The sequence below is a fragment of the Hyla sarda genome, chromosome 6 (genome assembly GCF_029499605.1).
Source record: "Hyla sarda isolate aHylSar1 chromosome 6, aHylSar1.hap1, whole genome shotgun sequence".
NCBI classification, from domain to species: Eukaryota; Metazoa; Chordata; class Amphibia; order Anura; family Hylidae; genus Hyla; species Hyla sarda.
In genome coordinates this window covers 274525764-274539846 of record NC_079194.1, presented here as the reverse complement: position 1 = coordinate 274539846, position 14083 = coordinate 274525764, and the positions used below count along the sequence as shown (strand labels likewise).

Genomic DNA, 14083 nt, shown 5'->3' with positions numbered 1-14083 from the left:
CGTTCAAAAATTCTGATGTGTGAACATAACCTAAGGAAAAACATACTCTATGAGGAAGTAACCATTATCTTAAGTTTAGGATGCATCGGATTAACCAAATATACCAGATATATCGGTTTCATAGTCTTACTGCTCTGACAGTAAAAAAAAAAATCTTTGCCTATGCTGATGGTGAAATCTTCTTACCTCAAGACAATGGGGGGCATTTATCATTGTAGGTGTAAGTGAAGCATTTATCATTGTAGGTGTAAGTGAAGCACTTATCATTGTAGGTGTAAGTGAAGCAGTTTTCTACTCCTTTTTTTGTGTGCTGGTAATGGGTACTCTGCTGCTCAGCGTTTGGAACAAACTGTGCGCCAGGAGCTCATGATGTCATAGCCCCGCCCCCGCATGGTGTCACGCCCCCTCAATGCGAGTCTATGGAAGGGGGCGTGATGGCTGTCACGCCCCCCTCCCATAGACTTGCATTGAGGGGGGCGTGATGTCATGAGGAGGTGGGGCTATGACGTCAGGAGCTCCCAGCTCCGCTTTAACGGTCGCAGAGGATTTGTTAAATTTTGTGCAGGTAAACACTTTCTGAAATTTTACTCTTCACATACACCAAAAAGCTAATCTAAGTTTGGGCTGGTGTCGTTTAGAGAATTTTCAGTGGCTTTGCGCCTTTTCACAAAAAGGCGCAGTTCATAAAACCCTTCCATGTGTATAAAACTTTTTTATATATATATATCAACTGGCTCCAGAAATTTACACAGATTTGTAAATTACTTCTATTAAAAAATCTTAATCCTTTCAGTACTTATGAGCTTCTGAAGTTAAGGTTGTTCTTTTCTTTCTAAGTGCTCTCTGATGACACGTGTCTTGGGAAATGCCCAGTTTAGAAGAGGTTTGCTATGGGGATTTGCTTCTAAACTGGGCGTTTCCTGAGACACGTGTCATCAGGGAGCACTTAGACAGAAAAGAACAACCTTAACTTCAGAAGCTCATAAGTACTGAAAGGATTAAGATTTTTTTAATAGAAGTAATTTACAAATCTGTTTAACTTTCTGTAGCCAGTTAATATATATATATATATATATATATATATATATATATATATATATATATAAAAAAAGTTTTTTCCTGGATAACCCCTTTAAAATCAGCAGAAATGTATAAACCATAAGGCTAAAATAAACCTGACAATGATAAATGTCGGCCATAGTTCCTTGTCGTTGTCTAGTCACATTAGATGGATCTGTACCTGTACATAGTAAATTATCTGTCCACAAGCACCACTCTTTATACCAGGCAGTATAACTATTGATAAGCAATACACAATATAGAAAAAAGTAGATTGCACTCACCCAATGGATAAGTTAAAACGTTCTCTTTATTGAGTGGTCACTTTAAAACATTCCGAAGGAAAGGGTAGAGAGATGCGGTCAGCATAAGCTGACTGACCGGCCGAGGCCGGTCAGTCAGCTTATGCTGACCGCATCTCTCTACCCTTTTTATTTCGGAATGTTTTAACATGACCACTCAATAAAGAGAACGTTTTAACTTATCCATTGGGTGAGTGCAATCTACTTTTTCCTATATTGTGTATTGCATATACTACTCCTGGACAAACTTGATTGGCACCCCCTGGAGTTTACTCATCCATAAACCTCTGCGCCGCCGTTCTACTCCTCACGCTGTGTTATTAACCCCTAGTGTTCCAGCATTGGTGCCTGCCCAGCTTTTCTCAGCCATGGTAGTAACTATTGATAAGTGCTCTCGGTACAGTGAGGCACTCATGCACCCATTATATAGACATAGACTAAAAGAAAAATGATGTTTTTACTCTGACTGTAAAGAATTATAATATATGTAGACGACACAGGTATTTGTTGACTAGTATATGGTATAACCAGGTAAACAAGCGACATCAGCAGACATCTGATCGCTCTTTTTACTTGGCATGTGCCTGTGGGCCGGTACTCACCCTCTGCACCAATAGAAACCAGTTTCACCCCTTTGCTTGCAATGAAGTCAAGAGCCTTGTTCACATTTGCGATCTTGTGGAAGCGCATTTTTCCTTTGTCTGGTTTAGGCAGTCTCTCCCCTGTAACGGAAAAGTAAAAAATCATTTCAGCATTTCAAATAATATTGTATTACTGCAAAATAAGTACGTTTGGGATAGGATGACACCTAATAAACTTTAAAGGGGTACTCCGCCCCTGGCATCTTATCCCCTATCCAAAGGATAGGGGATAAGATGTTAGATCGCCGCGGTCCCGCTGCTGGGGACCCCGGGGATAACTGCTGCAGCACCCCGCTATCATTACTGCACAGAGCGAGATCGCTCAGTGGCGATACAGGGGCCGGAGCATCGTTACGTCACGGCTCCGCCCCTCGTGACATCACGGCCCGCCCCCGTCAATACAAGTCTATGGGAGGGGGCGTGGCGGTCATCACGCCCCCTGCCATAGACTTGCATTAAGGGGACGGGCCGTGATGCCATGAGGGGCGGAGCCATGATGTCACGCTGCTCCGGCCCCTGTATTGCCCGTCATTACGCACAGAGCGAACTCGCTCTGTGCAGTAATGATGGCGGGGTGCCGCAGCGGCGATCCCCGGGGTCCCCAGCAGCAGGACCGCGGCGATCTAACATCTTATCCCCTATCCTTTGGATAGGGGATAAGATGCCAGGGGCGGAGTACCCCTTTAAGCCATTTCATTACTCTATTGATTCATAAATGGGACAGTTGTTCTTCCTTTTAGTAAAGTATATAGTATCTGTTGTGGTGTCCCTGTACCGTGTTGCATACCGTACCTTGTATGGTGGTCCCCAAAGTCAGAGTTACTACGTTCAGGTAGGGTCCTCCAGGTGGGACAGCCCCTAGTCGCATCCTCCTCCTTCTCTAATTTTATAATGTTTATGTGTAGATATTTAATATAATGCATATTAGTATACTTACCTTTGTAGCGTCCCAGGCCCTTTGGTCATGTGACTATGTTAATTCCTCTATGGTATGCTGCAGGACCTTTGGAGGTCCTTGGGTCACATGATTACCCATAACCCTTTGTAAAGATGATTGACAGAAGTGCTGGACCAATCAGCTTAAGGCCAGCCCCTGCCCATATAAGGGAGCTATAGCCAATGATCGCTCTCTTGGGTTGCTGCTCTCGTGGATGCCAGACTATCGGGACGGATCTGCGCAACTTACAAAGACACACTAGGCCTGAAGCCTGCCGGCCTCAGCCTCAATCAAACCATGAGTCCTAAACTAAATCCCCGCTAAAGCGAGCGTGACTGCTGGACCTCAACTAAATCCCCTAAATCCAGCGGAACAGCGCATATCAGTCTACGGACTCTAAAATGCTTAAGGTCCCAACCACTGTCAGTCTCTAAGAGACTTGGCCTGTATAGAGACTGTTCCGGTTATGAAGCTTGTATAAAATCTTCAGTAAAAGTTCTGACTGTTTTCAGCAAACTCTCCGGTTGTGGACATTCAATTATTCCATACCTCCCTATCGTCTCTTGGGAAGGGTTGCGGTAGGACAAGCATTGCAGAGGAGCCCTCACCCTGGCGTCACGAATAGAAAGGGTTAATCAGACACCCTTTATTTACCGCACAGCTACACCCCATATACCCTACACCCCCAGGCTATCACATAGCCATTAGATCCAAGGAACCTAATAGTCATTCTAATAGAAAACCTGTAAGTGTAGACAAGTATTGATTTAGAAATCCCTGATAATTTCCCAAACTATGTGAACATAATTGTTCCATTGTTTATCCTTCCCTTTTAGTTGAAGTATATGTTTATCTTTTTATACATCTAAAATAACAAATACATTTCTACAGCACTATATACTCTCTGTATGAGAATCTCTGTATAATACTGTGCTGTATAGAGGCACCACACAAGCTCTTTGCACACAGTTTTACTATGTGGCTGGTGTTTTTATTGAAGTAACATGTAGAGATGAGCGAACTTACAGTAAATTCAATTCGTCACGAACTTCTCGGCTCGGCAGTTGATGACTTTTCCTGCATAAATTAGTTCAGCTTTCAGGTGCTCCCGTGGGCTGGAAAAGGTGGATACAGTCCTAGGAGACTCTTTCCTAGGAATTTATCCACCGTTTACAGCCCACCGGAGCACCTGAAAGCTGAACTAATTTACGCAGGATAAGTCATCAACTGCCGAGCCGAGAAGTTCGTGACGAATCGAATTTACTGTAAGTTCGCTCATCTCTAGTAACATGTTATCTTCATGGCACATGATCCAGCATGGATTTGCTTTTTAAGCTCATTTCACAAAGCTCTTATATCAAACATCCATAGATCCACATTCAATCAACTGAAGCCAAATAGTGTCCCTTTGGCCTCTGACATTCTACATCAGCGTTGCCATTTCTTTTTTCTGCTATGGAATAGCACAGGGGGGTGGGGGGTCAATCCAATGTATATTTATGACAAATACTGCAAGATGTGGTGTAAAAGAGACTTATCTGCATGCTTGTGATGGCAACTTCCAGGCATGCAACATATTGGCCCTGATTTACTATTGCAAACCGGACATGTTTTGCAATAGTCCAATACCAATTCCCTTTGGGGTCTGCTGCCCCTCCAGGACTAAGCCCTAGGGTTACCCCTTTAAAACATCACTTTTATTGATTTCACTAAAATAATCCCTTTAATATGCTCTAAATAATACAAAAATATTTGTATAAAAAATACAACCAGATAATAGAATCAAGTTTCATCTGAAACATGTATTTTATTCGGGGGTTGTTTCTTGAAGGATCTATATTTTTGGATTAATTCCTCTATTCTGGGTCATTTTCATGTTCCCTTATCATAGATCCTTCAAAAACTCCCTTTCTTCTTCAATTACTGGTTGCTAGTTAAAATACAAAACAGCCTAGCATCCCCCCCCCCCCCCCCCCCCCCCCGACGTTTCGCCGATAGAAACCGGCTTTATCAAGGTAAAGGACGCTAAGAATGTTTTGCAATAGTAACAGATTCTGGGGGGCTTGTCCCTGACATTTTCATAAAAACCCAACATATTTCCTAAGGTTGCCACAGAAAATGTGGTGGATTTATGCTGACAAAGACCCTACAGACCAGAACATGTGTAAAAAAAAAAAGCAAAACTTAGGGAAAAAAGCTAAATCTAGCAAAACCTTAGTGAATACTGTGGGAAAAAATTGTAGGGAATGTAAATCCACAAAGAAAACTCCACTCCACTCTTAGTGAATCAGGGCCATTGGCGCACGTCTGGCGCATAACCCGAAAAAACATGTCGGGTTTACAATAGTAAATCAGGGCCATTGTGTGCAATTTGTGATTTCCTCCTTCTCTGGTGGCTATACCGCCCTATTAGTGAACTGTTTACTCCTTTTTCTCAGGACACTCCCACTACTTGCTATGTTGGAGATGTCAATTCTACCCCTGGACAGTAACAAGTAAACTGTTCAGCTTAATGAGGACCTATCAAATTAAAACTACAGTCCAGTTTGCATGCCCCTTGTTTTAGAGAAGGACGAGATGAACAGATTCATATGTAATTTTATTGGAAAAGATCCAGGATAACATGTAATTTATTCATGTAAACCTCTGCTCGTTCTGGGCAAAGTAGTCAAGTGGGCGGTCCTCCTCATTGATTGACAGCTGTTTGTGTATAAGTTTGCATTTAGAGAGCTGTCAATTACTTATTTTGGATTGCCCACATAACTCAGAATGATCAGAGATTTACATGAATAAAGGACAATTTATCCTGGAACTTTTCACATAAAATTATGGGGGGGGGGGGGGGGGGGGAGATTTACCACAACCTGCCCAGAGGAATAGTTGCTGAGTTGCCCATATCTACCAATCAGATCACTTCTTTCATTTTTCAGAGGCCTTTTCAATAATGAAAGAAGTGATCTGATTGGTTGCTGTGGGCAACTCAGCAACTTTTCCTCTAGACAAGTTTTGATTAATTTCCCCCTAAATTCTCTGTTTTTCCTGCTCTATAACAATATAACATGGTGCCTACAGATTATACTTTATAGTTGAGTTGTTCTTTTCTGTCTGACCACAGTGCTCTCTGCTGACACCTCTGTCCATGTCAGGAACTGTCCAGAGCAGGAGAGGTTTGCTATGGGGATTTGATCATACTCTGGACAGTTCCTGACATGGACAGAGGTGTCAGCAGAGAGCAGGTGTGAGCAGACAGAAAATAACTTCCTCTGTAGTATACAGAAGCTGATAAGTACTGGAAGGATTAAAGGGCTACTCCACTGGCCAGCCTTCCGGCTGCGTTAGGAACATTTATTTCTGAATGCTGTGCATGCTGCTGGGTTCTGCCATGCCCCCTCATGACATCAGCTCACGCCCCCTCAATACAAGTCTATGGGAGGGGGCGTGATGGCCAGAAGGCTGGCCAGTGGAGTACCCCTTTAAAAAAAATTAATAGAAGTAATATACAAATCTGTATAACTTTCTGTAGTCGGCTGATATAAAAAAAAAAAAAATTTCCACCAGAGAACCCCTTTAAGTTAAAAGTTGCCAGCCTGCCAAAAAGCTGCTCAACCGGATAATTTAGAGTATTGATGTTTACTGTAACGTCAGGAGAGAAATTGTAGGTCAAACAAGGATATTGCTGACAGATATCTCATAATTATAGCCAGCTTTAACAAATTCTATATCTTGAAACAATGGGACAGATTTATCAGTACTATCCTAATTTAAGACAAGTTGCGCCAAATTGAGTATGATACTTTTGGTGTATTTTGTTACATACTTTTAAAACGTTCTTCTTCCTAACATATTCTGGCTGCTTACTTTATACCACAATTTTTGCCAAAATAATGGCATGCAACCAGGGGTCAAGTTGTGGGAAAAAAAAGTGTGAGAACTCACCAAAGATTTCCACTTAAGGGCTGGTCCTGCTAATGGGAATGGTGATTCTGCTGTGAAAAAAGTGCAGGAACTCAGTTCCCACGCGTTTGTGCAGGACTTGAGCCTTGCATGCAACATTTATAAATCTGACAAAATGTATGATTTCTAAGCTAAATCCGGTTTTCTAGGCATGTTTTAAAACTGTCTAGTGAGGTATTAAGCGCCTAAAACACGTAAAACTGTCATACAGCATGTCCGATAGTTTTCTTTTTAAAGAAAGAAAGATAGAAGACGCTCCATGTGTAGAACCTCTCGGTCAGGTAAAGAGGGGAAGCAAACCATCCACAGTCGCTTACCAGACTCGGTTGTGTGAACTCACACACAACAATGGATAGCGTGTGAAGGTAATAACCAAGAAGTCCGCAGCCTTCCTGAGAATGAGGAGGCTATGAAGTGACTGAAGATGCAGGAATAATTCTGGCGCTGGACGAACACTGACAGGAGAGCGATAGGTAAAATAACCAGGTGGGTTTTTTGAACAGAGATGCAACGCGTTTCGCTGCGCATGCCCAGCTTCATCAGGCATATCAAGTAGGGCAATCACACAGGTTATATACCCGTGGGGATTAACCCTTTACAATACTCACAATACAATAATGGAGCCCACAAAAAGATACATTTACAAGTAATATTCTGTGTACCAGAAAGTAGATATAAAAACACATTCTTATCACAAAAGAGAAAAACAAATATATATACATATATATATATATATATATATATATATATATATAAAATATGTTTGAATGATAACACACAATCGATTAAATAAATACTTTGTTATCGGGTAAATCCACATTAATGTGAACGGGCCAGAAAATCTGTTTAATAAACAGCAAGTAATCACCTGAATAGATGATGTTTATTTATCTGACAAATCCGCATCAATGTGAACGGACCAAAAATACTATAACGAAAAAATACAGATAACGGATAACCTAAAATGAACAAACATTTTCCATAGATCAAAAATATATAATTTAGCGAGGGTTTTCTATAGATTCATTAAAACCGTATGGGGTCAATGTACCAAGGTTGCGAATCCAAAAGGATTCACAGTTTATTAATCTTTGAAATCTATTTGGGATTTCTAAAGTGATAGATTCAAGTATAGTTAATTTTATTGTTTCCATATTTTTATGATGGACATTGTCAGGCCCAGGGCTCTGTCATTATGCTCCAGAGGACACTACCTGCACACCGGAAGGGCTAGGAGAGAGCCCTGTTCATTCTGAGGTACTGTGCGAGACTTTGGGAGACACTGCGAAATGTGGTAACTGGGAGGGAGTGCAGGGGATTGATAATTGTTTACCTGTGACTGAACCAGTAATGTTTTCCAAAAGTGGAATGGGGTGTATTGTAAAATGTGGTGACAATGAATTGCCAATGCCAAAACCTAGTGGAGATGGGCTAGGGGGAGGGGTTGGTGTGCTCCTGGTGACATGTAAGGATGAGGGACCAGCAGTGAGTGATATATCCCAATCCTGTGAGCCTAAGAAGGAGGGAAGGAGTGATAGCCCTGTGTATGATGCCTGTATTGTTATGTCTGGAACTGAGGGGGAGGAAGGTAAACTCCAGGGAGGCATACCAATGGTGACAGTGGTAACGCGTCAGCAGCATGCCAGGGCTGCAGCTTTAACAGGAAGGGAGGATGTTATGCAAGGGGCAAGCTGTGTGACTTGCAAGCCCCAGCAGAGGAAGGTGGAGATGCTAGTTCACCTGGGGGAAATGTGCTCCCTGATACCACGAGATGGGGGGAAATTAGCATTTCCGGGAAGCTCTGCGCAGTGACCCTTCCCTTGAAGGGTTGAGACAACGTGCTGAAGATACAGGTGTTGACACAGATGGGCATCGGGTATATCGGGAAAATGATATCTTGTACTGGGAGTCCCTTTCCAAAGGCATGCTAGGGGCCCAGGAGAGAGATAGGCAGTTAGTGGTTCCTAGGCAGTACAGGAAAGAGCTGCTGAGGTTGGCCCATGAGACCCCCCTGGCAGGACATTTGGGAGTGGCCAAGACAAAGTCCAGGTTGGCACACAATTTCTACTGGCCGGGTATGGGTACTGCTGTTGCCAATTATTGTAGATCTTGTCGTGTCTGCCAGAGGGTGGGTAAGTCTGGGGATGTTACTTGTGTTCCCCTAGTTCCCCTACCAGTCATATCTGTACCCTTTGAATGAGTGGCAGTGGATATTGTGGGACCTCTAGCTATACCCAGCAGCACAGGGAAACAATTTATTCTCACTGTGGTGGATTATGCAACTAGGTACCCTGAAGCTGTTGCCTTATCCTCTGTCCGGGCAAATAAGGTGGCAGATGCACTGATCAGTATATTCTGCAGGGTGGGGTTCCCCAAAGAAATACTCACTGATCAGGGCACCCAGTTCATGTCCAATCTCATGCAAAGCCTCTGTAAAAAGGTGAATGTACAGCACTTGGTAGCAAGCCCATACCACCCCCAAACAAATGGTCTCTGCGAGAGGTTCAATGGCACCTTGAAACAAATGCTAAAAACATTTGTAGATTCGGAGGGCAGAGACTGGGAAAAGTATTTACCCCATCTGTTATTTGCTTAAGGGAGGTACCCCAAGAGTCTACAGGTTTCTCGCCCTTTGAGTTATTGTATGGTCGCAAAGTGCGGGGACCCCTAGATTTAGTTAAGGGAGAATGGGAAGGGGGGCTACATGCCCCTGAGACTTCTGTGGTGGAGTATGTTCTGAGATTCAGGGACAGGATGCAGACATTGACTGGGCTGGTACATGACAACCTCACAGCAGCACAGTCCAGGCAGAAGTACTGGTACGATCGCAATGCAAGGGACCAGGTCTATGAAGTGGGACAGAAGGTAATGGTTCTGAACCCCATTAGGCAGAATAAGTTGCAGGCGGCCTGGGAGGGTCCATTTACCATTTTACGGTGCCTAGAACCCACCACGTGAGGCAGAGACAGTACCACATTAATATGCTGAAGGCATACTATGACCCTGAGGAGGTGGTACTCAGTGTATGTAGTGCACCAGAGGAAGGGCTGGGTAGTGATCCCTTACTTGATCTAGTGGAGGAAGCTAAGAGCCAGGGATCCATTCAGGATGTGGAGATCAATCCACAGCTCTCAGATGAAAGGAGGAGGCACCTTAATCAGGTACTAGGCCCCTTCAGTGCCACCTTTACTGGGAGGCCCGGGTCAACTACTCTAGCCACCCACCATGTTGATACGGGGGCCCAGCCACCACTAAGACAGGTAGCCTATCGGGTATCCCAGGAGGTAAAAGCCCATATACAGAAGGAGATCGAGGACATGTTATAGCTAGGGGTAATTAAGAAGTCAAAAAGCCCCTGGGCCTCCCCAGTGGTGCTGGTGCCCAAAAAAGACAAATCCACTAGGTTCTGTTTAGATTACCGAAGGTTAAATGCTGTGACTACCTTTGATGCTCACCCTATGCCCAGAATAGATGAACTACTTGATCAGCTAGCAGGTTCCCAATATGTGACTACCATGGATTTAAGCCGAGGGTACTGGCAGATCCCTATGACCCCAGAGGCCCAGGAGCGGTCAGCCTTTATCACTCCCTTTGGGTTGTTTGAGTGCTGTGTTATGCCTTTTGGGATGAAAAATGCCCCAGCCACTTTCCAACGACTGGTTGATCAGCTGCTAGAGGGCCACAGGGAATACGCCGTGGCATACTTAGATGATATTGCCATATTCAGCAAGACCTGGGAGGAGCACCTGAGTCACCTGGGCAAGGTGGTAAAGCAAATAGCTGAGGCAGGGCTTACCATAAAACCAGAAAAGTGTCAAGTTGGCATGACAGAAGTGCAGTATCTAGGACATAGAGTAGGAGAAGGGTCCCTACGCCCTGAGCCCAGTAAGGTGGAGTCTATTATGGCCTGGCCAATTCCTAAGACCAAAAAACAGGTCATGCTCTTTTTGAGGACTGCAGGGTATTATCGTAGATTTGTCCCAGATTATAGTAAGATAGCAAAACCTCTCACAGACTTGACAAAAAAGAAGGTGTCCAAGCAAATTACCTGGACTGAGGATTGTGATAAGTCCTTCATTGCCCTCAAGACTGCACTGTCCAATTCTCCGGTCCTCCAGGCCCCAGATTTCAGTAGGAGGTTTGTGGTACAAACAGATGCTTCCAATTTTGGTCTGGGGGCTGTTCTTAGCCAAGTAAACTCCAATGGAGAAGAACACCCCATTCTCTAACTGAGTAGGAAGCTCTTGCCTAGAGAAGTGGCCTATGCGGTCATAGAGAAGGAATGTCTAGCTGTGGTCTGGGCTTTGCAAAAATTACAGCCATACCTGTATGGCAGGGATTTTACTGTCATAACTGATCACAACCCTCTACATTGGTTGGAAAGAGTGTCAAGTAACAATGGCAAACTGCTTCGCTGGAGTCTTATCCTCCAGCAATATAATTTCACTGTCCAACACAGAGAAGGAAGCCTGCATCAAAATGCAAATGGATTATCGCATCAGGGGGAAATAGATGGTTAATGGAAACAGATCTATCAGCCTGGAAAGGCAAGATCTCTCTGTCCCCATCTTAAGGGGGAGGTTTCAGGCCCAAGGCCTGATTATTAAAATCCTATATGTGTATTATAATTATAACTGTGTGATGTATTATCCAAGCCATGGGCGAGGGGTCATTCAGACGGTGTATCCTTTGTTTTTTGTGTATTGCATTTTATTGGGGGTCTGGCTGCTTGGTATCTCCTTCACACAGTCATGCACACTGGTCCCATCATATGATCAAACAGATAAGGGGTCAGGAAGAGAGATGCCCCACCTGGTGGGATCAGAGGGGAGGGGGGGAATGGAGTTTCCCTCCAAAGAAGCATAGATAATATTTAAACAATGCTAGACTCAGGTTGTTCGAGGCTGTGCCACAAGCTAACAAGACCATCCTAAGAACAGCATTCTCATGGACTGCTATATCATCATGCTGTAAGAACTTCATCTTGTCTTGCAAAACTGAACTTGTCTTGCAAAACTCTTTTATATATTTTTGTACCTGTATGTAATTTGTTTCTGTATTTTTATATATATATATATATATATATATATATATATATATAGCACTGTGATACCTTTTATCAGATTAAATGTTTAATTAATCAGCTCTGGTGGAAACACGTTTATCTAAGGGTTAATTTGTGACTTGCTGGGACTAGTAGTGGATACCCAGAGGTCTGGCGGCTTTAACCCTTGCACATCACACTCTCTCTAGTGTCTTGGCTGGACCGATAGGGTGTGATCGTGACAGACATTATTAAAATGTCGCAATAGACTATGCAGCATGTAAGGGTGCGAAATATTCCATCTATGTTTGCTCATTCTAGCACGAATCGTTTGCACTGTCCGGCCCACATACTGTAAATTACAGCTACAAGATATAAGATATACAGCAAAATTAGTATCACAATTAAAGGGGTATTCCGGGCAAAAACATCTTATCCCCTATCCAAAGGATAGGGGATAAAATGTCTGATCGCAGGGGGGGGGGGCGCTGTTGGGACCCCCCGCGATCTCCCTGCAGCACCCGCATTCTATGCAGGGCTGCGTCTCCAGTTTCCGAAACCTCCGGGTTTTTGGGACTGGAGATGTGATGTCATGTCACGCCCCCTCCATTCATGTTTAAAAATAAAAGGAAAACTTAATTGCGATACTAATTTTGCTGTATATCTCATATCTTGTAGCTGTAATTTACAGTATGTTGGCCGGACAATTCACCCTTACATGCTGCATAGTTTATCGAGACATTTTAATAATGTCCATCATAAAAATATGAAAACAATAAAATTAACTATACTTGAATCTATCCCTTTAGAAATTCCAAATAGACTTCAAAGATTAATAAACTGTGAATCCTTTTGGATTCACAAGCTTGGTACATTGACCCATATGGTTTTAATGAATCTATAGAAAACCCTCGCTGAATTATAATTTTTTGATCTATGGAAAATGTTTGTTCATTTTAGGTAATCCTTTTTATGTATTTTTTTGTTATAGCATTTTTTGGTCCGTTCACATTGATGCGGATTTGTCCGATAACAAAACATCATCTATTCAGCTGATTACTTGATGTTTATTAAACAGTTTTTCTGGCCCGTTCACATTAATGTGGATTTGCCCAATAACAAAGTATTTATTTAATCGATTGTGTGTTATCATTCAAACAAATTTTTATATATATATATTTGTTTTTCTCTTTTGTGATAACAATGTGTCTTTATATCTACTTTCTGGTACACAGAATATTACTTGTAAATGTATCTTTTTGTGAGCTCCCTTATTGTACTGTGAGTATTGTAAAGGGTTAATCCCCACGGGTATATAACCTGTGTGATTGCCCTACTTAATATGCCTGATGAAGCTGCGCATGCGCAGCGAAACGCGTTGCATCTCTGTTCAATAAACCCACCTGGTTATTTTACCTATCGCTCTCCTGTCAGTGTTCGTCCAGCGCCAGAGACTTTGAGACAGAATCCTGGAGCATGTTGTTTAGTTTAATTTCCCCCAATGTGTTTTACATGCAAGATGTGCATATCTGTCTTCTGCAGTGAAGAATTCACTGAGATTTAATGAAACTAAAGTATCCACAACTTTTTCTCTTATGGTATTATTCAAGATTAAGCAATATTTTTAACAAGTGCAACACCAGTTCCTCATTGAATGTTATATTATGCTGGACATCTTAACTTAAATTAAGACCTACAAACATTTATTAATTATTGGTTTGTACTTAATATGGCATAAAAACACTTTCTTCATATGTTTTTCAAATTGAAAAATTTTTTAGTTTATGTTTTAAGACTACTGTTATTAGTAAAGTCCATCAGAGAAGCCAATATCTGACAGGCTTATTATCTAGCTTTCCTGAGCCAACTTCTAAGCTTTATGTTCACATGTCAAGTTTTATATGGTCATAAAGCTTAGAAGTTCCTTCAGGAGAGAAAATAAATAATGATCAGTAGTCCATTAGAGAATTAAATATCTGATGGACATGACTGATAACAGAATTTGTAGAACACAAACTACAATTTTTTTTTTTTTTTTACTAAAGACATATGGGGGAAGAGTTTTGGTACCTTAAAATGTACACAACAAGAATAAAAAAAAAAAAAAAGCTCCTTAGCCTTTAAACTGCTATGAATGTGCAGTAGT

At 42.3% G+C, this 14083-nt stretch overlaps 1 protein-coding gene across 5 annotated transcripts in view; it reads right to left on the bottom strand.

The window, feature by feature from the left end:
- Window positions 1-14083, bottom strand: part of ACTN3 (actinin alpha 3) — a 92270-nt gene that overhangs the window by 42461 nt on the left and 35726 nt on the right. For all 5 annotated transcript variants that reach the window (XM_056527374.1, XM_056527375.1, XM_056527376.1 and 2 more), the window contains one exon: window positions 1964-2083. In XM_056527374.1, the coding sequence (XP_056383349.1) occupies window positions 1964-2083 (120 nt within the window). The remainder of the gene's footprint in view (window positions 1-1963; window positions 2084-14083) is intronic.